Source organism: Marmota marmota, unplaced genomic scaffold, assembly GCF_001458135.2.
Source record: "Marmota marmota marmota unplaced genomic scaffold, marMar, whole genome shotgun sequence".
Classification (NCBI taxonomy): Eukaryota; Metazoa; Chordata; class Mammalia; order Rodentia; family Sciuridae; genus Marmota; species Marmota marmota.
This window is the reverse complement of record NW_026000082.1, coordinates 24,934,930-24,959,087: the sequence shown is the minus strand read 5'-3', so window position 1 is coordinate 24,959,087 and position 24,158 is coordinate 24,934,930. Positions and strand designations below refer to the sequence as shown.

General features: G+C 37.6%; 1 protein-coding gene across 31 annotated transcripts in view; it reads left to right on the top strand.

The window, feature by feature from the left end:
* Macf1 (microtubule actin crosslinking factor 1) overlaps positions 1-24,158 on the top strand; it is a 334,558-nt gene that overhangs the window by 166,026 nt on the left and 144,374 nt on the right. For 24 of the 31 annotated variants that reach the window (XM_048815706.1, XM_048815705.1, XM_048815708.1 and 21 more), the window contains 16 exons: positions 141-218; positions 867-1,028; positions 2,383-2,487; positions 3,328-3,423; positions 4,410-4,535; positions 6,334-6,339; positions 7,330-7,482; positions 8,547-8,701; positions 12,835-12,961; positions 13,399-13,582; positions 14,154-14,323; positions 17,997-18,175; positions 19,189-19,327; positions 20,323-20,516; positions 21,983-22,145; positions 23,364-23,447. In XM_048815706.1, coding sequence (XP_048671663.1) covers positions 141-218; positions 867-1,028; positions 2,383-2,487; positions 3,328-3,423; positions 4,410-4,535; positions 6,334-6,339; positions 7,330-7,482; positions 8,547-8,701; positions 12,835-12,961; positions 13,399-13,582; positions 14,154-14,323; positions 17,997-18,175; positions 19,189-19,327; positions 20,323-20,516; positions 21,983-22,145; positions 23,364-23,447 — 2,121 coding nt within the window. The remainder of the gene's footprint in view (positions 1-140; positions 219-866; positions 1,029-2,382; positions 2,488-3,327; positions 3,424-4,409; positions 4,536-6,333; positions 6,340-7,329; positions 7,483-8,546; positions 8,702-12,834; positions 12,962-13,398; positions 13,583-14,153; positions 14,324-17,996; positions 18,176-19,188; positions 19,328-20,322; positions 20,517-21,982; positions 22,146-23,363; positions 23,448-24,158) is intronic. The other 7 variants (XM_048815714.1, XM_048815707.1, XM_048815718.1 and 4 more) reach the window with 1 other exon arrangement.

Genomic DNA, 24,158 nt, shown 5'->3' with positions numbered 1-24,158 from the left:
ACCCAGAGATTCATTGTTGAAGCTTTCATGTTCACAGAGTTCTTATCTCTACACAGACTTATTATTTACATAGTTGAAATCATCACATAGTTTACTCATTCTTTCTCTAACATCTTTTTCTTTCATCCCTTTCTTATCAGGGAAAGATGTCCCAGAATTTCCATACCAGCTATGTTGAAACTCTTGGAAAACTGGAGACACAATATTGTAAATTAAAGGTGAGTTTTGACTGACTAACTTAGGGTCAGTGTATGGAGAATCTGGTTATAGCCAAACAACTCTCTTCCCTAATTAGAAAGTATGTGATTTGGACCTGTTTAAGTTTTCTGTTTATTAGGTTATATCATTTACTCTGTGATTGTTTATATGTATTATAACATTTTCTCCATTTTCTGAATGGGTCAGAAACCACTGCTTTAAAAATTTTTAAGTAGGTAGAATCTGTGCCTCGTCAAAGCAGTGGCCATATATGCTTGGAGTTTAAAAAAAAAAAAAATTAGAAGTTTGACATTGGTAGAAAAGGGAATCCTCTCCTATCTGGTGTTTTTCATGCCTATTAAGATGTTCCAGAGTAGGACAGGCCCAGGATCATTCTTTATCCTGGAAGCTTCTATAAAGGCCTTATGAGTTCTATCTTCTGCCTAAGATTGACAGTGGCTAGGGGAGTCTTATACCAAATTTGTATAAAACTTGAATTCATGGAGAATAAACCAGTAATTAAAAAGCAGTCTCTGGTCTGAGGATGTGGCTCAGTGGTAGAGTATTTGCCAGACATAAGCAAAGCCCTGTGATCCACTGCAAAAACAGGCCAGCTTCTACAGATGTGGAAGCTCTCGGTCTAACCTGATAACCTTTACTTTGTCTAGGAGACTTCTAGCTTCCGGATGAGACACCTTCAGAGCTTGCATAAATTTGTCTCTAGAGCTACAGCTGAGCTGATCTGGTTGAATGAGAAGGAGGAAGAAGAATTAGCATATGACTGGAGTGACAACAATCCCAATATCTCAGCAAAGAAAAATTACTTCTCTGTGAGTCTAACACAGTAGCCCTGTCATGCTTATTTAACAACAGCAGGAGGACACTTGGGGCTAGTCTGCAAAGAGCCTGGTTTTCTGGAGCTGCACTCTGACAGAGGGAAATAGGACCCTGCTCAATGCATCCATGCATGTGAAAAATATATGTGGAGAGAAGAGCAATGGAGCTCCAGATTAATTTATTGAGAACTATTTAAGAAGGCTGAGTTTTGGATGAATTGAGCAGCAGTAACACAAGTTGGGTCATTTCCAAAACAATATATTTTTGTAGTAAAATTATAGGCTTTGGAGTGATGCAGAGCTAAATTCAAATTCTTATTTCTCCACTAACTAGCTCTATGACCTTGGGCAAATCATTTAATCTCTCTGGACTTTTGTAAAATGGGATAAAAGCCACTTCAAAGGGTTATATAAAAGGTTGAGTAAGACTTATTAATAAGCTAATCTAGGCAAAGCACTTTGTAAAGGACTTAGTATTATTTAATTGGGATATACTCTTGGCTTCCCACAAATTTCTGAATTCTTTTTATTAATTCTTCTAATAACACTTTGGTCTTAATCTCTTACTTTGTAAAATGGGCAAGAAAATTCAACATTGAACATGTGGGACAATGCTTTTTATTTTTTTTCAATGGAAAATGTAGTAAGTAGGGTTATTTTTTGCTACTATCAGTATTTTCATACACAGGATTTTAAAAGATTTTGAATTATGCAAATAGGAAGCTTTTTTGCTAGCACTCACTTTAATTACTTGAATCCCATTAATTTAGGATTCTTAAAAAAACGTGAGCTTCTCCTATGTAGAGAAGAACAAGGGAGTCCTCTGAAGTGAAGAGGAAAGAATGGGTGTTGTGGGAGAACTGAAATTAAGCTAAGGTAGACATGTAAGAAGTGCTCCAGAAGCATCAAGGAGAAGAAGTGAGCTGGTGTTTAAACTGAGTCCTGTAGTATTAGTAGAATTTAGTGTCAGAAGGGCCTTGTAGGCTAACAAAGCCAGTTGGTCAGTGATATTGCTCTGCTGTGTGTCCTATTCTAGTGTGGGGCTGACTTGAACACTCCATTGTGTTCTCCTACTTTACTCAGATCTGGCTCGGGTCTCATGTCCTTAAAGGTAATAAATAATAAAATTTATTACCTTTACTGACTGTCCTTTTGCCCCCTTTTGTCCCCACCCACCCACTAATTCTAGTCTTTTGGCCCTTTTCTGAAATCCTTTCGCATGTGCTGTTTATACGTGTCATTTTGGCACCAATCCTGTGTTTTAGATTCAAAGTAGGGCAGAGGACACTTTTTTATTGCTACCCTCTCCCTTAGTAGAGCTTATTAAAAAACTGAATTCAATTTTCAGGAGTTAACAATGGAACTGGAGGAGAAACAGGATGTGTTTCGGTCTCTACAAGATACAGCAGAACTGCTGTCACTTGAGAACCATCCAGCTAAGCAGACTGTGGAGGTATGAGACTTGAAAATGTGTGACAGTCAAACATTCAGAAGTTGTTGTTATAAAAAATATTCAAATATTCAAATTGGTGGGTATATTCTGGAGGGAGTATCGGGGATCATTTGTTTTGGATTATTTCCCTTTTCATTCCATGTTGTCTATAGTCCACAAAAGCCTGCAAACAGTTTTGATGGTCTAAGAATAATAATAAGAGAAACATTATAAGAGACATTGACTCCTGACTGTATGGGGGAAAATGACTCAGATTATATTTCTTCAGATAACTGTCCAGATATATTCAATTTTATTTGAAGAAATAAAATTTATTACCTTTACTGACTGTCCTTTTGCCCCCTTTTGCCCCTACCCACCCATGTCTTTGTCCTAGAAGAGAAGCAGTTGAAGAATCCAGGAGAGATTTATGTGTACCTAGGTTTTGCTGGTCAGTTCATTTAGTTGTGACTTAATTTGGAAGAGGCCTTTTCTTTTCTTTTTTTAAAAATATTTTTAGTTTTAGGTGGACACAATATCTTTATTTTATCTTTATGTGGTGCTGAGAATCGAACCCAGTGCCTCACGCATGCTAGGCAAATGCGCTACCACTTGAGCCACATCCCCAGTCCCAGAAAAGGCCTTTTTTTTGTGATCCCTTTTCACATAACCCTGTTGGATAAAAGGCAAGCCTCTTTCTCATGGGAAGCTTTGAGCAGATGCCAGTCAAGTATCTCCATGCCTCTTCTCTTGACTTCTCTATCATCAGCAGAGTTTTATTTGGAAGGAGCATCACACACACATATATATATCAAGCCTGCCAAACTCATGCCCTTCTGTCTCTGTGCTTGGTCCTTGCAGGCATATAGTGCTGCTGTTCAGTCTCAGTTGCAGTGGATGAGGCAGCTATGCCTGTGTGTTGAGCAGCATGTGAAAGAGAATGCAGCTTACTTTCAGGTATGGTGGACTCGGTATGTGTGTGCATACCTGTGGTAAAGTTGAAGTTAAAAGTACATCTATATCAAATAGCTTTTACTGTGTAAACTACCTCCAAAAAACTTAGTTTCTTAAAACAGCAATCATTTAGTTAGCTCATTTTGGGCTGGCTCAGCTGAGTGGCTCTCGTCTTGCCTGTCCTATGCATAGCTGTGTACAGCCCCCAGGTGGGCAGGCAACTGGCTGATCCCAATGGCATCACTCATGAATCTGACACTTAGCTGGGGTGACAGGGTACAAGGCCATGTGTCCTTATCATCCAGTAGCCTTCGCAAAGTATCTGTGTTCTACAAGCAGCAAGAAAAAGCAAATCCTGTGCACAAGTACTTTTTTCTGCTGCTGTTAGATGTATTGATGTGCCATTGTCAAAGCAAGTCACATGAGATGCCCCAGCTTCAAGGGAAGGAGACAGATTTCACTTCTTGATGAGAGAGAGGGGAGTTGTAAAATATTAGGACCGTCCCTCCAACCTATAATCTGTCACAACATAAAAGAATACACTGCTTGTTTTCATGAAAGGGTAGAAGAGGAAATAAACTGTTATCTCTGTTTTTATTCTAAGTCATCTCTTTGACCATTTTGTAATCATATCAATGAACTGAAACACTGATTCACTTAACCTATAAGCTTTTCATGGAATATACCTCACAGCCAAGTGCTGTCACTAGTCAGAAGTCAAGAGGAAAGCGCAGTGATTTCTGATGGTGAAACAGGCTAATTTTCTATAGAGTTTAGTAGGTTTTATGGCTGTCATCACCAACATTTTACTGACATGTTTTTTTATGCCTTCCTATTTGTATTTCTGTGGCCTCTGTTATGAACTATCCCTAGTCCAGTAGAGTGTAATCAACTTTGCTAAGCTTGGCCCGGTAGGATTTTTTCCTCAGTTAATATCTCGGTGTTCTGGTGTACTGAGCACAAGCTGCCACTCTCTTATGTTCCCACAGTTCTTCAGTGATGCCCGAGACCTGGAGTCATTCTTGAGGAACCTCCAAGACTCCATCAAACGAAAATATTCCTGTGACCACAACACCAGTTTATCCCGCCTTGAGGACTTACTCCAGGACTCCATGGTGGGTGTTGTCTCAGTGGGGATGGTTACTCTGAGAAACCGAATAAACTGTATCAGCTGTTGCTGTTTATATCCTTGAAAGCTCCAGGGCAGTGAGTCATTCTTATTATACAGTTTGGCTCACATTCAAAGAGAGTTTAATCAATTTTGTTCTGTCTCTTTTACTTTTGTTTCCTTAAAGAAGTTACTAATGAGATTTCTTTGGGTACTCACTAATGTGAAGGCCTAGTTACCTCCCTTGAGCCACTCAGGGCTCTTCATATTTTGTTTGCATTGTTTCTGTTTTAATGTAATAGATAGAACCAAGGATGAAATACAGAGCATAGGTAGCAGGTTTGAAGGGTATTAGCAGGTATCAAATTTAGTGTGAGTTTTTTTGCTTTTGTTTTTGTTTTTGTACTGGGAATTGAACTTGGGGCACTATACCACTGAAACAGGGTCTAAGTTAACTAGGCTGACCTTGAACTTGCAGTCCTCCGTCTCAGCCTTCTGAGTAGCTGGGATTACAGGCATGCACTACTGCACCTGGCTCAAATTTGTTTTTACTCTCTTACATAAACAGGAATTAAAAAAAAGTTGGAGTGGGGGAAGAAATAGACTTGAATCAAATTTTTCTCCTTGGTTAATTTCTTTTGGTAATGATGAGGTGTTAGAAAATTGCTTTTAATTAAGACAAATTTTAAAATCTCATTTAGATGTATGCCGTATTTGTCCAATTTATTTATGTAGCAATATTAACTTTTAAGAAATAGTTTTAGATTTAGTATTTAATCTAAGTCAATTTTATATTCATTGTTTTCCAATGAATTATTCCTTCAGGAGAACTGGTTATAAAATCAGTAGCAGAACTACTTATATTTACTGAATACATTACATAGAAGGCAAAACAGGGCTCAAATTACATTTCAAATTAAAATAGTAGAAGTGTATATTCAATAAGGAAATCACTTTTCCTATGTGAGAAGCTAAAGGATTCTCACATTTCAGTAGAAAAATTCTAAATGAGAGAACTAGAATAACCCAAATTAGCTTTTTTGTTTTGTTTCTGTGGGTGAGATTTGGGTGTTTGTGAACATTAGTTTAGGTTTTTTTTGTTTTGTTTTGTTTTGCTTGGTGGTTGTACTGAGGTTTGATCTCAGGGCCTTGTGCATGCTAGGTAAGCATTTTACCATTAAGCTACCTCCCCAGTCCAAATTTTTAAAAAAATGCTTTCAAATATAGTAGTAAACCTTTACATTCAGTGCTTCACTCGGGCAATAGAATGTTAATTTAATTAATTTGGAATGAAGGAGAAAAGCCTGACTTTTCGGTTGTTTTTAAAAATGTTTCTCAGAGGTACTCCAGTTATGAAGGAGGAATATAATCCCTGGCTATTATGTCCTCCCTTCCACAGAGTACCTTCCTGTCATAGGGTAACTCCTCTGCAATTGTCATATCTTCTCTTCTCGAGGGTCGCTGCTCTGTTCCCTCCTCTCCAGGTCAGGGGCATCGGGTTGGCGGCGTCATCGGGGCATGGAGTCACCTGGGTCTGCTCCTCAGCTTGTCCGTCAGGTTCGGGAGCATCTGTCCTGGCTTCTGGTTCTTTTCAGAACTTTTACCACGCTGAGCACTTGATCTCTGGAGCTTGAGATGTTTGGCTGTGGGTTAGACAGAAATTGACATCTTTATTGCAAGGAAACTGGAATGGGTAGACCAGCTCTCAAGTATGGAAGTATGGCTGTCTCCCTGATGTATTCCATTCCTCTTTCTTAACTAATAAGTTAAAGTTGTATTTCTTCCAATCATGCTCCCGGGGACAGGCACAGGTAGTTTGTTTAAGCATTTCTTTTTCTTTACATGCATATTCTTAATTCTCAAATGACATTTCTTAACATTATTAACTCTTTCATCACATCTATATCCATCCTAAGAAAGCCCTCTTTTGGGGACTTTTATGCCTCACAATGGGCTTGAAACATCCTGCTTAATAGATAAAGGTTATCATTTACTCTCTAATGGAATTGGTCGTAGATTACTACCAATTTTGTTGACAAGAAGTTCATTAGCTTTTAAGATAATTGGATTTGCAGAGATTTGACTTTCAACTTTGCATGATACTTCATTCAAACCAGTCAGATTTACATGAATATAGCATGGCAAGATACTAAAAGGTAAACCCTAAATCATTTATCATAATGCTTTTACCAACAGTATTTATTTGTTGGTTCAAGATCTAAGATCTTTCTCTAGAAAGCTTAATTCAATTTGAAAAAAGGAAATACTTGAAGTAGAGCTTGGGAGATAGAAATATTTTAAATTAAAAATTAAAATTTAAATTAAAAATTTTAAATAGCTTAACTATCTTCTCCTAAGCAAAAAAGGGAAGAACTGGTTTCTACTGATGAGAAAATGAATAATAATAATGATATGGTTCTTATTATTATTGTTTTTAACTTCTACACTTTCTGAACTGTATTTAGGGGAATCCTTTATTAGCTGTTTAGCCTTATTTTGGCTGCAGGAGGTTTATTTTTGTTTTTGTTTTGTTTTTTTGCATGTGGCTTTGGGGTCATTGAAAAGGGTACAGGGAGAAAGCTACCATTTAGAGTATAGAAGTACTTGATAAAAGACAGAAACATTATTTTCTTTTTTCTTTATCTTTGTCTAAATCTTTATCTAAGATGGCTCCACCAAGGATCCCTACTTAACTGAGAAATGACATTCTCTTAGGGAGTGGAGCAGTGAGTTTTCATTATTGTCTTAGTGACCCTAAGTAGCAACAATAATGTCCTTTTGATTTTCTTCTCATTTTGTAGGATGAAAAGGAGCAGCTTATCCAGTCCAAGAGCTCGGTTGCCAGTCTTGTTGGAAGATCAAAAACCATTGTTCAGCTAAAGCCACGCAGTCCAGACCATGTGCTAAAGAGCACCATTTCTGTGAAGGCCATCTGTGACTATCGGCAGATTGAGGTGAAGGGATGGAAAGTTTACCTCTAGGGCTCAGAGGGAAGGAGAGAAGGGAACTCTTTAGTTAGGATTATGATTATAGGGAGACATCAAGATATTGAAATGTTAAAATTAGAATTTAAATATGCTCAAATCCCCATCATCCCCTCCCCAAAAAATAGACCTCACCTCCACAATCTTAATCTGTTACGACCCTTGGTGATTGGTACCATCATCGATCTAGTTGCCAGAGAATTGACAGAAGTGGGACTTTATGATACCTGGGAGTTATTCCCACAGATAGTGGGACAACCAAATCAATATTAAGTTGTAAATATCTCCTAAGTACACATCTTTCTGTCCCTGCTGCTACTGAGTTTCTTTCACTTTGGTTGTCATATCAGCATCCTTATTTTGTACATTACCTCTCTAGTCAAGACTGGGCCATGTCCTCTGTACTGTTCCTGCGTAAACTGTATTTATCACATAATATTGTTACTTTCTACTATACCAGAGTGTGTGGAATACAAAGCATGTTTGTTTGCTTACCATTGTGTTACTTTATCTCAGCAGGCACTCGTAGTTATACAAAAGAAAGAATGAATAAAAGAGTAGGACTGCATTTTTCAGTGTCACAGCATTTCTGTCTCTAAAAAAGGGATAATAATGTTGATTACTTTTCTCTCAAGAGATAGACTTGATAATTCCACAATGCTAAAATATTTTCAGGAGTCAGAGTAGAATGATAGGAAAGGAAGAGAAGAAAGTATCTCAAAGCAAGTTGTGATTATTCATGTTCAATTAATTTCTACTTGAATGGTGTTTAGTACAGAGATTACTCTTGAGAGTCTTATAGACTCCTTATAACCATCATACTCTATTACTTGACATATAATAGACATTTGATAAATATTTGTTTCCTTGATTTATTTGTTGAGTTGTGGATTTATATAATCAGGACCCCTAAGTGAAAGCAGTTTTTAAGCAGATTTTTCTTCTTAAGGATTTCATAGCCTTGGAATCAGATAGCAGGTAATAATGGGCCATTGGTTTCTCCACTAGCAATAACTTGTGACTTTGTCTCTCAGATCACTATTTGTAAGAATGATGAGTGTGTGCTTGAAGATAATTCTCAGCGGACCAAATGGAAGGTGATCAGCCCCACGGGGAATGAGGCGATGGTGCCCTCAGTCTGCTTCCTCATACCCCCACCCAATAAGGATGCCATTGAGATGGCCAGCAGGTAACTGTGCTCAGCTGCTACTCAGTGCCACCACCTCAGCTCTTTGACCTAGCTGAACTGATGTAAGGATGAACTCATGTTTGTGATCTTGAACAGAGCAACCAAATTGTAAAGGTTCTTCTAGTAAAGACCTCCTTTTAGGAATATCAAGTCTCACATTGCAGCCACAGTAGATCTTCAATAAATCCTTTTGCTCAGTTGAATTATATTCAGTGATATTTCCTTTTAAAAGAATTCTTGGTTATAAACAGCTTAATCTCAGAGAACTGATTTTCTCAATGACAGCAAATTTATGTTCTATGAAAGTAATATATGTATATAGTTTAGAAAGTTGGATTATACTATATAGCTTATTATAATAAAAACTACTGGGTACCCCTGTAGTTCCAGCTACTTGGGGGCTGAAGTGGGGGGGATCACTCGAAATGAAGAGTTTGATTCTGGTTTGGGCAGCATAGCAAGACCCCCATCTCTTAAGCAAACAACAACAACAAAAACTAGTGATAACCCCCGCTTCCAGAATTGCACTTTGCAGAGTCAACTATTTTAAATTCTTTTGGCAGATTTTTCTGTTTTAACTCCAAATTTCTGAATAATGTGATTATTTTTCCCTGCTATTTCCTGATTTTTTTCAACTTTGGAAATTTCTATTAACTTCTTACTCTAGAAAATTAACATTTAGCTTTCTCTATACTCACATGCATATATACTTCCCCTTTCCTTGTCTTCCAGATGTAATTAGGAGCTATAGAGTTCTCTAGGGTGCTTTTGTGAAGCAGTCCTGCCTCACCTCTCTGAACTTATCCCCTGTCTTGAGCCTTGCTTGTACTCAGCTGTGGTCATTCTGCTGAGCTCTGTTTCTCAAACACAGAAAACATAGTCTTGCCTCAGGACCTTTGCACTTCTTCCTTCCTCCACATGTTTATATGATTCCCTCTCTTATTTCATTTGGTTAATCTTATTGCCCTTGTCACTGCTGTCCCCATTTTCATTTTGTCTTTTATTCATCTTTAATGTTCTTCAGAACAGTTAATACTGCCTAGGAGATTATGTATGTGTTATTGCCTCTCTCTTATTAGAAGTTTTTGTTTTATTTACCTCTGTATCTTTAACATCTAGAGAATCATTTCTGGCACAAAGTAGGTACTCAGTAAATGGTTGTTGAATGAAAGAATGAATGACTAGGTAAGTGTATATATATATATATATGTGTGAATAAATTGTTTATGTTTTCTTGAGTAAGGTAATAAATTTTTTTAGTTTGTTTACTTGTCCATTTATATATTATGGTTATCTTCAAAGCCTTCCCTTTTATTGCAAAAGGCCTTTAATATGGCCAAACACCACAGGCATTTTCATTTTTCTCTTTTTTTAATTTAATTTATTTTTTTAGAGAGAGAGAGAGAGAGAGAGAGAGAGAGAGAGAGAATTTTTTAATATTTATTTTTTAGTTTTACGGCGGACACAACATCTTTGTTTGTATGTGGTGCTGAGGATCGAACCTGGGCCGCACGCATGTCAGGCGAGCGCACTACTGCTTGAGCCACATCCCCAGCCCAATTTAATTTAATTTTTTTAACCTTTATTTTATTCATTTATTTTTTATGTGATACTAAGGATCCATCCCAGTGCTTCGCACTTGATAGGCGAATGCTCTGCTGCTGAGCCACAACCCCAGCCCGCATTTTTATCTTAGAAACAGTCTGCACATGTTCTATAGGCCTGATTCAGAATTGCCTCTAGCATTTCACTTCACCTTCACTTGAGGATTCACTTCACCTTTCTATGTTAGACCACTGATTCCTAGATTCCAGGTCTTAATGTACTGGTTCACTGCCTATTTTAGTGAAGTACATTTTCTAGAAGCTAACTGAAAAAGATTGCATGGGAGGTAAATTTTTGAGTCCTCTCATATCTGAAATTGCCTTTCTTCTCCCTTAATAGTTATTGGTCATATATATATAATTGTTTTGGAAATTATTTTCACTCTGAACTTTGAAGACATTGCCTTACTGGTTTTTGTTGTTGTTGTTTATTTGTTCGTTATGCTCCAGGGATTCTGAGATGTACAGAGCCATTTTCATTTTTTATAACCCCCACCCTTTTTTAAGGTTTACATAATAGTAAAGTTCATTTTTTGTAGTGAGCAGCAGAATTACTAGTTTTGACAAACGCATATGATAATATACTCTATCATCATTATGATGCAGGATAGTTTGATATCTCTATGTTTCAAATGAAATCTTTATTTTCTGGGAAAACTTTAGACTCTTTGTTTCTAATCTGTGAAAAGCTGAATGTGCTGGCCTGTATTTATAATCCCGGCTACTCAAAGGCAAGAAGATCTTGAGTTTGAGCCCAGCCTGGGCAATTTAGTCAGACCCTAAGTCAAAATAAAATAAAAACTGAAAAAAGAGAAGAAAAGAAAAAGTTTGTTTCTAATCTGTGGGTTAGCCTCTTCACATTCTAATGAACATAATGAACATAAACGAGAAATTTTTCGTTCAGATCTTGGAAGTTTTTCTCTATTTCTTTAATTATTTCATTCTCTGTTGTTTTTATTTTCTCTATTCAAGAATTCCCATTTGGCTGGGCACAGTGGCACATGCCTGTCATCCTAGTGACTCGGGAGGCTGTGACAAGATAGTGGGTTCAAAGCCAGCCTCAGCAACTTAGTGAGGCCCTAAGCAACTCAGTGAGACCCTGTCCTAAATAAAATACAAAAAAAGGGTTAGGGATATGGCTCAGTGGTTAAGCACCTCTGTGTTCAGTCCCTGGTACCAAAACAAAACAAAAATAACTCCCATTTATCAGTATTGGACCTTTTGAGCTGATTTTCTAACGTTCTCCTGTTTTCAACTTTTTTTCCTTGTATTTTTATTCTTCTTTGAAGATTTCCTGAATTTGACTGAAATTTCAGTGGGATTTTTGCAGAAAGGGAAGATAGAAAAATGGATTTTATGTCTCTTATTTCTCACATTTAACTGATATGTTAGCTTCTTGTTTTCCATCCTATTATTTGTCTTACATTTTCTTCTCAGGTTAATGAAATTCAGGGTAACTGTGTGTAAGTGTGTCTATATCTGTTTGCAAGCCTTCTAGAAATTAAGATTGAATGCCTAAAAAAACAAAAACAAAAAACAAAAAAACCTTGGGGCTGGGGCTGGGGCTCAGCAGTAGCACAATTGCTTATCATGTGTAAGGCACTGGGTTTGATTTTTTTCAGCACCACATATAAGTAAATAAAATAAAGGTCTATCAACAACTAAAAAAAATTTTTTTTAAAAGACCCTCAAGCCCCACATTCTGCAGTTTCCTTTTATATGAACTTCTAAAGCTGCTATTATTTTTAAAATATTTTAGCACTTCTGTAAATATGTAGAACATAACAAATCAGTTTTTTTTTTTTTTTAAACTAAATTTTTAATTTGAATTGTTGTAATCTTTTTTTTTTAATATTTATTTATTTTTTTTAGTTTTTGGCGGACACAACATCTTCGTTTGTATGTGGTGCTGAGGATCGAACCCAGGCCGCACGCATGCCAGGCGAGCACGCTACCGCTTGAGCCACATCCCCAGCCCACAAATCAGTTTTTTAAGCATTGATGTCATCATTTTTCAACAATTCCAAATGGGTCATTTGGTCTATACTTTTCTCTATTATTGTTCTCCCTGTTTATTTCTTCCCTTTAGCTTCTTGTAATCGTGTTACATTCAGATAACATTTGTGAGACTGCTAAATAGTACTGTAAAAAATCCATATGGAAGATCCCAATATAATTCTAAAGATTCCTGTTCCATACCTGGTAGTGCACACCTATAATCCCAGACTGCTTGGAAGGCTGTAATAGGAAGTTCAAGGCCAATCTGAGCACTTAAAAGCTTTTAAAAAAGGGTTGGGGCTATAGCTCAGTGGTTGGGAACTTTCCTAGCATGTGCATGGTGCTGGGTTCTTTGCCAGTATTGAGGGAAAAAATAAAATAAAAGATTCCTATATTGTCAGTACTTCTGGCCTTTCTTTGCCCAATTTATAAACTTAGCTCTTCTAAACCAATCACATTTTTCTTTAGGAGGTCTCTAATGCAGAGCTCAAGTTTTTCAGAAGCTACAATCAGGTTCTGTGTTGTTTCTAGGGTGGAACAATCTTATCAGAAGGTGATGGCCCTTTGGCACCAGCTACATGTGAACACCAAAAGCCTTATCTCCTGGAACTATCTGCGGAAGGACCTTGATCTTATACAGACCTGGAACCTAGAAAAGGTGATTGTGAATGTTGCCTCAGGCCACATCCTATTCCTTTTTCCAAAAGGAGTTTTTTTCATTAATGGAGACTTCTCCCCAGCCAAATGGAGTAAAGTGGAATCAGAGATACTATTTCATGTTAGTGACCCTAGGGTCTTAGGAACTAGAATTAGCAGTTTGAATGGTTGGGGATTTCCTGATGAAATGAAGTGGTAAACTGACAAGACAATTATTATATATGTCCAGTGGGGCACAAGGGGTGCTTCTGGGGTACTAGTAATATTCTGTTTCTTCATCTAAATGCTGGTTACATGGATGAATTCAGTTTGTGTAAATCAAACTGTTTATGATTTGTGCTCTGTTTTGTATACATGTTAGACTTTAATAAAAAGGGGGAAGAGAGAAAGTATTATGTGCTCACTCTGTTGAAAGTTCTTTTGGCTGCTTCTCTCTAGCTTCGGTCCTTAGCACCAGGAGAGTGCCACCAGACTATGAAGAACCTCCAGGCTCACTATGAAGATTTTCTGCAGGACAGTCGTGACTCTGCACTCTTCTCAGTGGCTGATCGCTTACGGTTGGAAGAGGAAGTAGAAGCTTGTAAAACCCATTTTCAGCACCTGATGAAGTCCATGGAGAATGGTGTGTGTGCTAGGAAGAGGGAAGAATGGTGGTATGAGAGCCCTGAAGGATGCTGCTGGTCCCTTTGTATAAATTAGATTGAGAACACCTTATAGAGATGAATTTTCAAAATCAAATTGTGAAAGCTGATATTTTGGTTGTTTTTGCTAACCAACTTCTCACATTTCCTTCTGAATATAACATATTTGGATTCTTAAAGATCAGAATATAATGCATGGACTTTAGGATCAGGCTGAAAATTCCCTAAATAGGATTTTGCTTTAGGGGAGCATGCTGGTGCATTCCTGCAATCCCAGCTACTTGGGAGGCTGAGGAAGAAGGATTGCAAGTTCAAGCCTTGCCTGGGCAATGTAGCAAGAACCTGCCCCAAAACAGAATTAGGAAAGAGTTGTGAGGGTGTAACTCCGTGGTAGAGCATTTACCTAGCATGTGTGAGGCCCTGGGTTCAATCCCCAGTACTGTCAAAAATGAATTAATAATGGATGTCTGATCTGCCAGAGCCAGTGGTGTTCTCAGGTTTGTTGATCTCTCATGGGGGACTCAGTGGTCTTCTATGCTTGTGCATTCACAGAGGACAAAGAGGAGACTGCGGCCAAGATATACATCTCAGAGCTGAAGAATATCCGGCTACGCTTGGAGGAGTGTGAACAGAGGTTGGTCAAACGAATTCAGTCTCCAGCCAGCTCTAGGACTGACAGAGATGCCCGGCAGGACATTGCATTAAGGATTGCAGAGCAAGAGGTAAGCCTGGGGAGAAAGGTCAGTATTGGGGCAAAGTAAATGCTTTCATAATGAATTGGGTGGCAAGAGTATAGATCCTAATAAGTCCATAGATTCATGACAGTTCTACTCAGGAATTCTTCCCTACAGCGTTTTTCCTATGGAGAAGCATGGTTTTGGCCTCAACTGTATTGCTGACTTGATTAGTTTCATATAGACTTGAGAAGACAAATGGGCTGGTAAATTGTTCTAAGTATTACATGTGGGCTATATAACATTTTTAAATTGCTTAGTAGAGATGCTGCTCTCTCTTCTATCCCATGTGTGCCTATGTTTCTTTCTATGTCATGGTTACCGTCAATCATAGGAGTCAGTAAATATAAGGAAAGAATTCAGATTCTAGTGTGGTCTCTGATGCACCCTCTCTTGAGTGATTTTGAGAAAGTTAACTTGAATCCTTCCTTTTTATAAAATGAAAATAATGTATGCTTAACAGCTTTTTTGAAAGTTAAGTAGTAAGTGCATATAATGAGCTAGGAAAGTAAAATGCTATAAGAATGTAGGATAGAATTCTTGAAATAAAATTAGCAAATATTAATTGTTTTAAGTCCTCTGAGCATGCAAACAAAAGTAAGTCTAAAGAAGAAGAAAAGGATGGAGTTACAATTACTGACTTCAAAGAAAGAGATGTCCTAAGTTATTAACTAGTGCATTTCTCAATTTTCCAGCTAACGTTGCTACAGGAATTTAGAGTATTACTAGAACATTTCTATTTGGAATGGTATGAGAGAGCTCTGTGAAAACTATGAATTTGAAGCTTAAAGGGAATGGCAGGAAATGGCTAATAAGGAGTGATTTTTCTTACCTTTCTCAGTTATTCCTAACCTTGAAGAGGAGGATAAGAGAACCATATGATTTTTTTTACTGCTGAGAAAGATGTAATGTGTCTATATGAGACATATCATATAAGCTTATAATCCTCATGTGGAAGCTTTTTACTTTCCCGTGGAGTCATCCCAAATCTATTTGTTTCTGAAAAATGCTAAGAAATAAAGATCAATATTCAGCTCTATTTCTAATAGACCTGGGTTTTTTTTTAAAAGCTTTTCATTTTGGATTTCAGATATACAGAAAAGTTTTATTCTCATACAGCCTTCAACTAAATTCCCCAGCTGTTAACATTTTTCTTCATTTTTACCATTTTCTTCTATGCATGTATACATAATAATGTTCTTTTCTTCTTTTTTTATCTTGAAATTAAATTCTGGACACGGTGCTTCTTTATCCTTGATACTTGAGTGTGCATTTCCAAAACACAAGGGCAGTCACTTATATAACCATGCAAATTAAATTACGATATGGACATTAATATAATACTGTTTTACAAGTTCAGACCTCAATAAAATTTCAGGTGACCCAATAAAACCCATGTTTTCTTCTCCCTTCAAAAAGAATATTTTGCCCAAGATTTTGTCCAGAATCACACTTGGATTTAGTTGCTCAGTCTCTTTAGATTTCTTTAGCTTGAAACAGGTTTTCATCACCTTTCCATGACCTGGAAATTCTTGAAGAGTGCAAACCTTTTATTCTGCAGAATAAATGTATAGACTATTTGTCTTTCCATTGTGTTTATCTGAGTCCTCCTTATGATTAGGCTTAGGTTATACATTTTTTTTGCAGGAATACCACAGAAGTGATACTATGTTCATGGCGAGTAAGTGTATTATATCATGAGGCCTGTGATGTAAATTCTTCCCATTACCATTGCCGTTACCTTTGATCTCTTGTTAGTATTTTCCCCTTGGTAATTACTAAGTAACTTATGGGGATACTTATGGGGGTATATGGGGTGGATACTTTGAAGTGGTGTACATATTCTGTTTTTCATCAAACCTTGATCAACTAGTTGTAGCATCAATTGGTGAGTCTTGACTGAATCAGTTCTTAGTATCACAAGAACTTGCCAAAAGCTGATTTTCTAATTCTGTCACTCCTTTAAGAACTTTCCATTATGTTGAAAGGAAAGAACTTTCTCCTTCTTCCCTCCTACCTCCTTTTTTCGTTACTTATTAATGTCAGTCAGTACTCACGGATTCTTACTAAGTAGTCTGTAATTTGTTTCTATCACTTTTTTCTTTTTCCTTTTTTCTATACTGGGGATTGAACCTAGGGGGATTTTAATACTGAGCTGTATCCCCAATCCTTCTTATTTTTCATTTGAGACAGGGCCTTGCTAAGTTACTGGAAGCTGCTCAAACTTATGATTCTTCTGCCTTAGCCTCTGAGTTGCTAGGATTTTTCTCCAGCTGGGGAACTTATAAGCATGTACCTCCATACCCAGCCTATTTACATTTCTTTTGATGCTCAAATTTTAACAAATTTAGTCAATGGGAACCCCTTAAAGCTGACTCCGATGGCTTTTTATCATGCCCCCTTCATTCTTTGAGCATTTTCTTTTTTTTTTTTATTAATTATTTTTTTTTAATTTTTATTGTTGGTTGTTCAAAATATTACATAGTTCTTGATATATCATATTTCACACTTTGATTCAAGTGGGTTATGAACTCCCATTTTTACCCTGTATACAGATTGCAGAATCACATCAGTTACACATCCATTGATTTACATATTGCCATACTAGTGTCTGTTGTATTCTGCTGCCTTTCCTATCCTCTACTATCCCCCCTTTTTCTTTCTTTTTAAAAAAAATTTTTTTTTTAGTTGTCAATGGACCTTTATTTTATTTATTGATATGTAGTATTGAGAATCGAATCCAGTGCCTCACATAGGCTAGGCAAGCACTCTGCCATTGAGCCACAACCCCAGCCCTTGAGCATTTTCTTTTTGAACAAACAAAATATTTCTGGTTCTTGACTTTGCCACACCCAACCCAGGAATCAACTATTTCTCCAAGGAGTTCTGCTGCTTTTGGATGGACAATGGTCTTTAGAAAAAAGAGTGGTTTGCTAAATGTACTCATAGTGTGTCATTGCTTATACATCTGTTCAGATGTATTACCAATACATATGTGCATTTGAATGTGGAAATATGTTATATATGTTTATGCCCATATATGTAAGAAAGCACATATAAATCAATATGTTTATTGATCAGTGCCATACATACATTATACACACACATGCACAAACATGGATTTGTATGTATCTCTCTTTATCCAATTCTACACCATTAGCACAAGACCTATTTTAATCTCTTTCCAAATGTGTAACTCCCTTCTTCAAGACTGAAAACCTGCTTCGTATTACCCAAAATGTACTTACTTATTGTTCAGTTCTCTCATTTGCATATAATAGTTTCAGGATTGCTAACTCATACTACTGCATAAACAAACCTGTTAAACTAGAGTTCAGCATTTATTTATAGTTCTTTTTCCATCAAGCCTGAAGATATATCTACAGTCCAGATACTATGTTCAGAAATTCCTTGTACATGTTCTTGCCTCTTCTCCCTCTTCAGTGATTTTTATCTGTCTCATTTTAGGAACTCTCTGCCTGCCCCATCCTTCCTTATTTTTTTTATAAGAATATAAAAACAACTGTTTCATAGTTTATTCAACCATTCTATTTATGGGCATTTTGGCAAGTTCTAATTTTTGCTATTAAAATAAGGACTTCTTTCTAACTTCTTTGTTCATTTCTGTCTCCATCTTTGTTGTGTGTCTTGTTCCTTACAGCACACCCAAGAGGATTTGCAGCAACTTAGATCTGACTTGGATGCTGTTTCTATGAAATGCAACAGCTTTCTCCATCAGTCTCCATCTAGTTCAAGTGTCCCTACTTTGCGTTCTGAACTGAATTTGCTTGTTGAGAAGATGGACCATGTCCATAGTCTCTCCACTGTCTATTTGAATAAGTAAGTGAACTGAGGTTATGGTTTATCAAAAGGGCAATGGTTTCCACTGGGATAAAAAGGAAGAGGGCCTAGAGTGTTTCATGAATAACCTAGAAAGACTGCAGATCTTAAAGAGTATGAATCTGTGATGAGACGTCTTGGCTTTAATTCCTAGTAAGACAGAGGAGAGTCCCTTGGACTGCATTAAACAAATGCCAGTGATATGGATTAGGAGTTAATTTGTGGTGTTAGGACTGTTCTGTACCTCATTTCTCTTGGGTTAAATACTTCTGAAAGTAACACAAACTTTAAGAGGAGAGGGCTGGGGTTGTAGCTCAGTTGGTAGAGTGCTTGTCTTACATGCACAAGGCCCTGGGTTCAATCCCCAACACCACACACACACACACACACACACACACACACACACAAAGACAGAGGAGGGGGGAGGGGGAGAAAGACTAAACAATTTTTTTTTTTTAAGATAGAGAAGAGAGAGAGAGAGAGAGAGAGAGAGAGAGAAATTTTTAATATTTATTTTTCAGTTTTCGGTGGACACAACATCTTTATTTTTATGTGGTACTGAGGATCGAACCCAGCACCCCGCGAATGCCAGTAGAGCACGTTACCGCTTGAGCCACTTCCCAAGCCCAAGACTAAACAATTTTTTAAAAACCCTTTTAGCTAAACGAGATATTGTGTGGAAGTTTTTCCCCTAATATTCTATTCCTACCTGTTACTTTGAGGAGTGACAGATCTTAGACACTTTGATGTCAAGTGGGTTTCTGGCCTCAAGTCTTCTCTCCATGAGTCTTCCACATGTGTCCATGTCCCAGTGTCACTGAGAACTTTATTTTGAATTGGCTTAACCTGGCATTTTACCATAGTTCCTTGTTTTTGCAAAAAAACCTCTAATAATGGTGAAATTGATTTGTGAAGTTATATTTTGTGAACCTGTGTATAACCCTTTAGGTATATAATCCAGGTCTTAAAATTCATGGGCTGGTAAAGGAAAGTGATTTTTTTTCCTACCACAGATTAAAGACAATTGATGTTATAGTGCGTAGCATACAGGATGCTGAACTCTTGGTCAAAGGTTATGAAATCAAGCTGAGTCAAGAAGAAGCAGTGCCAGCAGATCTCGTAGCTCTGGAGTCCCATCGGTCTACATTACGGGTTAGTTACTCTAGTTTCTTAGGAGGCTGATTTAATATATCCATTGCTTTGTGTTAGCAGCAAAATACAATTTTGGATGGCATGACACTGATTTAAGTTTGTATTTGAACTAGGCAGAATATCACATTTAATATATTTTACAAGGTATTCAGAAAAGAAAGGACTAAAAAATATGTCTAGCTAGAAAGAATAGAGGAAAGACTGTGCCTTTCAACTTATTTTTTTCCCTTTTTCTCCCAATAAGATAAAGATTTAATTGAATACAACCAATGGTTATGATGTAAGTTTGTAAAGCACTTAACTGTTACCTCATTTGGTTCTCACAAGCCACTCTGGGAAGGATTTTTATCTCTATATACAGATGAGAAAACCAAGATATAGACTGGCTAAATGACTTATCTTGCTTTCATAGCTTTTAAATAGTAAAGACAGGCTTCAAACAAAAGTTCTTTGCATTTTCTTCATATGGTATACTTGTGACTGGCCTCCCTGGGAAAGCTAAGACCATGACCTGTGTAGGCATTTCTGGCACAACCCTCTTGGGTCTAGTTTCTGAGTGACACATTTACTCTTGAGTCCACTGTAGACAGTGTCCTTGTTTCCTACTTTGTCTGAATCTTTTTTTGTTTTACATGGGAAATTGCCAGAGTCCGGCTGGCTGCAAAATAATCAGGGGGGTGACGAATAACTTGTGTACGTTGATACAGCAGGAGTAGGAGCCGTTTATTGCAGGACAGGAGCAGTATTTATACATTCCACACAGCTTATCTAATTAGCATAAACTAGATACATCAGTCAACCAATCAGGAATCTCTACACTTAATGGCTCAGTTTTGTTACTTCTCAAACCACTCCCTCTGGCGTTTTGCCAGGCACCATCCAGACTTGTTTATGAACTCTAACATTCCCCTGGCAAAATGCCAGGTGTTATTTTGACTTGTTTACAGACTCTAACAGGAAATATCTAGCCTGTTTCTGTGCATATATTTTAATAGCACTGGCTTAATGATGTGAAGGACAAGAATTCGGTATTCTCAGTCTTGGATGAGGAAATCACCAAGGCCAAGGGAGTGGCAGAGCAGCTGAGTCGTCTGACACCAGAGCGAAACCTGGATTTGGAGCGCTATCAGGAAAAAGGCTCCCAATTGCAGGAGCGTTGGCACCGTGTCATTGCTCAGTTGGAGACCCGGTGAGTGGCAGCCCACCTTTTTCTTCTATTAGGACAGGGACTAGAGCTTAAACAGAAATAGAGTTATAGCTGTACATTCATTTTTACAGGCAGGAATTGGTAGGGAGGGGCAGAAATTTAAAAACATGAGTTCTAAACAAGGTAAGTGACAGAAAATGGGGCCCATCAACCCCAAGGCAGACTTGAGGCTTGCTTTTGGCTTAGCAGTAATGATGCTATTAGCAGTGCCTCTTTTATGCTCCATATTTTATATCTTCTTAAGACATTAAATAGAACTTTTTATAGTATAAACTTAAAAGGTCATACACTGATCTTTTCTGAAGGGCAGAACTTAGGTCCTGGATCTTGTTTTGTTATCTTTGAATGCAAATATGAGCCATTTTTCATAGTGGATGGAGCTTTGCAGAATTTCTTGCTTCCATCACAGTTGCCAATTGAGTAGTTTTTATTTCTGTTATCAGATAACTAATTAAGTCAGAATACTGTCAGTCTGAGGCTAAGCTGGTGTTTTAGTCAGGTTTTTTGCTGCTGTGACTAAAAAATCTGACCAGAACAATTTTAAAGGAGGAAAAGTTTATTTGAGGACTCATGGTTTCAGAGGTCTCAGTCCATAGAATGCTGGCTCCATTCTTCAGGGCTCTAGGCAAGGCTGAACATCATGGCAGGAGAGTGTGGCGGAGGGAGCCAGCTCACATGGTGATCAGAAAGCAGAGAGAGAGGTCTCCATTTGCCAGATACAAATATATAACCCAAAGCCCCACCCCAATTCCTACCTCCTCCAGCCACACTCTACCACTTCAGTTACCACTTAGTTAATCTCTTTCAGGATTAATTCACTGATTGTGTTAAGGCTCTTGTAACCCATTTCTTTTCTGAACCTTCTTGTGTTGTCTTGCATAGGAATTTTCAGGGGACACCACATCTAAACCATAACAGCTGAGTAGGGGAATATGTGGGGAGAGGAGTTTAGCAATTCCAGCATGTTTGGATTGATTCTCTCTACTCAAATTAGTATCTATCCCAAGGCTGATTAGATTAACAGAAGTGAATAGTGACTACTAGTTTCATTTCTCTCCACTTTCTGCCCCAGAAAATTATAATGATTCATAAATCAGCTGTGGTATTCTTTTTTTTTAATAGCCATGGTATTGTTGCAGGCACTATGTCCTGAGGTATATAAATATATGTCCAGTTATTAACTTTCTTGCAATCTAGGTAAAAAATTTGACATTGTTTATCTTGTGATGCCAGATCACAAGGGCAAGTAGGAAAAAATAGGTTTTCTTTAAGTCACTCACCTTTAAGTCACTGGGTACATGCATAGGTATCATACAGCCTTGAATCATTTATTTCCATAAAGGAAGTTGCATCCAACTATCGGCCTGAGCAAAGAAGGGAATTGCCTTATGTACTGTATTGTCGTTTATATTAAGGTGTGTGATAGAAGTTTCCCTTTGTTCCTCCAGCCAATCTGAACTAGAAAGTATCCAGGAAGTTCTAGGAGATTACAGAGCCTGCCATGGAACTCTCATCAGATGGATCGAGGAAACTACTGCCCAGCAGGAAATGATGAAGCCAGGTCAGGCAGAAGATAGCAGAGTACTGTCGGAACAGCTCAGCCAGCAAACGGTGAGTGTGGTCATAGCATGGAAGCTGCAGGGTGAAAAGTTAGCTCATTATAACAGAAGATGATTTTCTAGCAATTAAAGTCTCCCTCAAAGGGAAAGGCATTCTTATACCTCTCTTCTTAGAGAGAGGTTCAAACAGATGGTCTCAAGGTACTGGTTTTAGGCCACCAGAACCTGTTTGGTATCTTCAGTCCTAAATTTCTATGGCTGTATGTTGAAATCATTAGGTGGACAGATTGAATAATTCCATTCTGCTTCTTGATATTACATTTTATTTAACTGGGGGAGGGGTGTTTGAAAACACCCTAGGAGACTTGTGATTGGAAGAAAATTATTTCATTTAAAGAATTTTTGGGGGGGCTGGGGATGTGGCTCAAGCGGTAGCGTGCTCGCCTGGCATGCGTGTGGCCCAGGTTCAATCCTCAGCACCACATACAAACAAAGATGTTGTGTCCGCCGAAAACTAAAAAATAAATATTGAGAATTCTCTCTCTTTCTCTCTCTCTAAAAAAAAAAAGAAAGAAAGTATTTTTTGGTTGTTTTTTTTTTTTTGGTGTTTTGTTATGCAATATGGTTAAAAGGAAAAGGTCTAGAGTTACTTTGCCTGGACTTCACTCCTGGCTCATCAACCTGTTACCTAGGAAAATTAGTCACCTCTCAGTACTCTAATTCTTCTTCTTCTTCTTCCTCTTCTTTTTTTTTTTTAAGAGAGAGAGAGAGAATTTTAATATTTATTTATTTTTTTTAGTTTTCGGCAGACACAACATTTTTGTTTGTATGTGGTGCTGAGGATCGAACCCGGGCCACACGCATGCCAGGCGAGCACGCTACTGCTTGAGCCACATCCCCAGCCCCAGTACTCTACTTTTTTATCCATAAAATGGATGTAGTTCATTATTAATTTAACCTACTTTATAAAGTTCTGGTTAAGATTAAATGAAGTGATATATATAAAATACTAAGAACAGTGGTTCTCAAAGTATGAACTCTAAACCAGCAGCATCAGCATCACCTGGGAATATGTTAGAAATACAGGTTCTAACTCCAGACTTACTGAATTTGAAACTTTGGGGGTGAGACCCAGTAATCTGTGTTTTAACTACCCTATTAATGATTCTGATATAATTCAGGTTTGAAAACTACCGCCTTAGAACATAGTAAATGTTTAGCTGATCCAATGATGATAATGATAGTGATAATGTGTTATTTTGCTTCCTAGGATCTGTTTGCAGAAATTGAGAGAAATCAGATAAAACTGGACCAATGTCAAAAATTTTCCCAGCAGTACTCCACTATAGTAAAGGTAATTGTGCCACATCCTAAAAGGAACATAAGTAATCTCCAGGAAAATCTGCATCGTCACTCTACATTCTGTTTTCATACAAATTAAGCAGATTCTCCTGCTAGAGACTGACACTACCCTTCCGAGAGGGCCACAAGCCTCTTAAACTTATGACACGAACAGTATTTGAGTTTTTTCTTCAAAATGCTTCTCACTTGTCTTGTCTAGCTCAAGAAATAGTGTCTCTATTTTTTCTAGTTATTGAGGCAAAAACCCCAAGAGTCACCCGTAATTCTTCTTTTCTTTAAACTTTATGCTCAGTCTGTGAACGGGTTCTTTATTGTTTTTTTTCCTCCAAATTTGTCCTGAATCTGACTACCTTTCATTTTATCCTGTCTTTCCCTAATTCACATGGAAGTGTATGCTTCCTTAGAACACTATAGTACTATGAGCCAACCTCTTGCTTCTGCTCCTGCCTTCACAAGCTGTTTTCCCACAAGAAGTTGGACTCACCATTTTAGAACATATTGCATGTCACTGAATCTCAGACACCATAGATTATAAATTATACCCTAATTTTATACATACCAAAATAAAGAGAAACTGCCAATTATATGACATGCCATTTTTTGTAAGATATATTCAAATTTTATTTTTTTAGTACTAGGGATTGAACCTGGGGTGCCTAACCACTGAGCCCACATCCCCAACACACCCCCCCCCCCTTTTTTT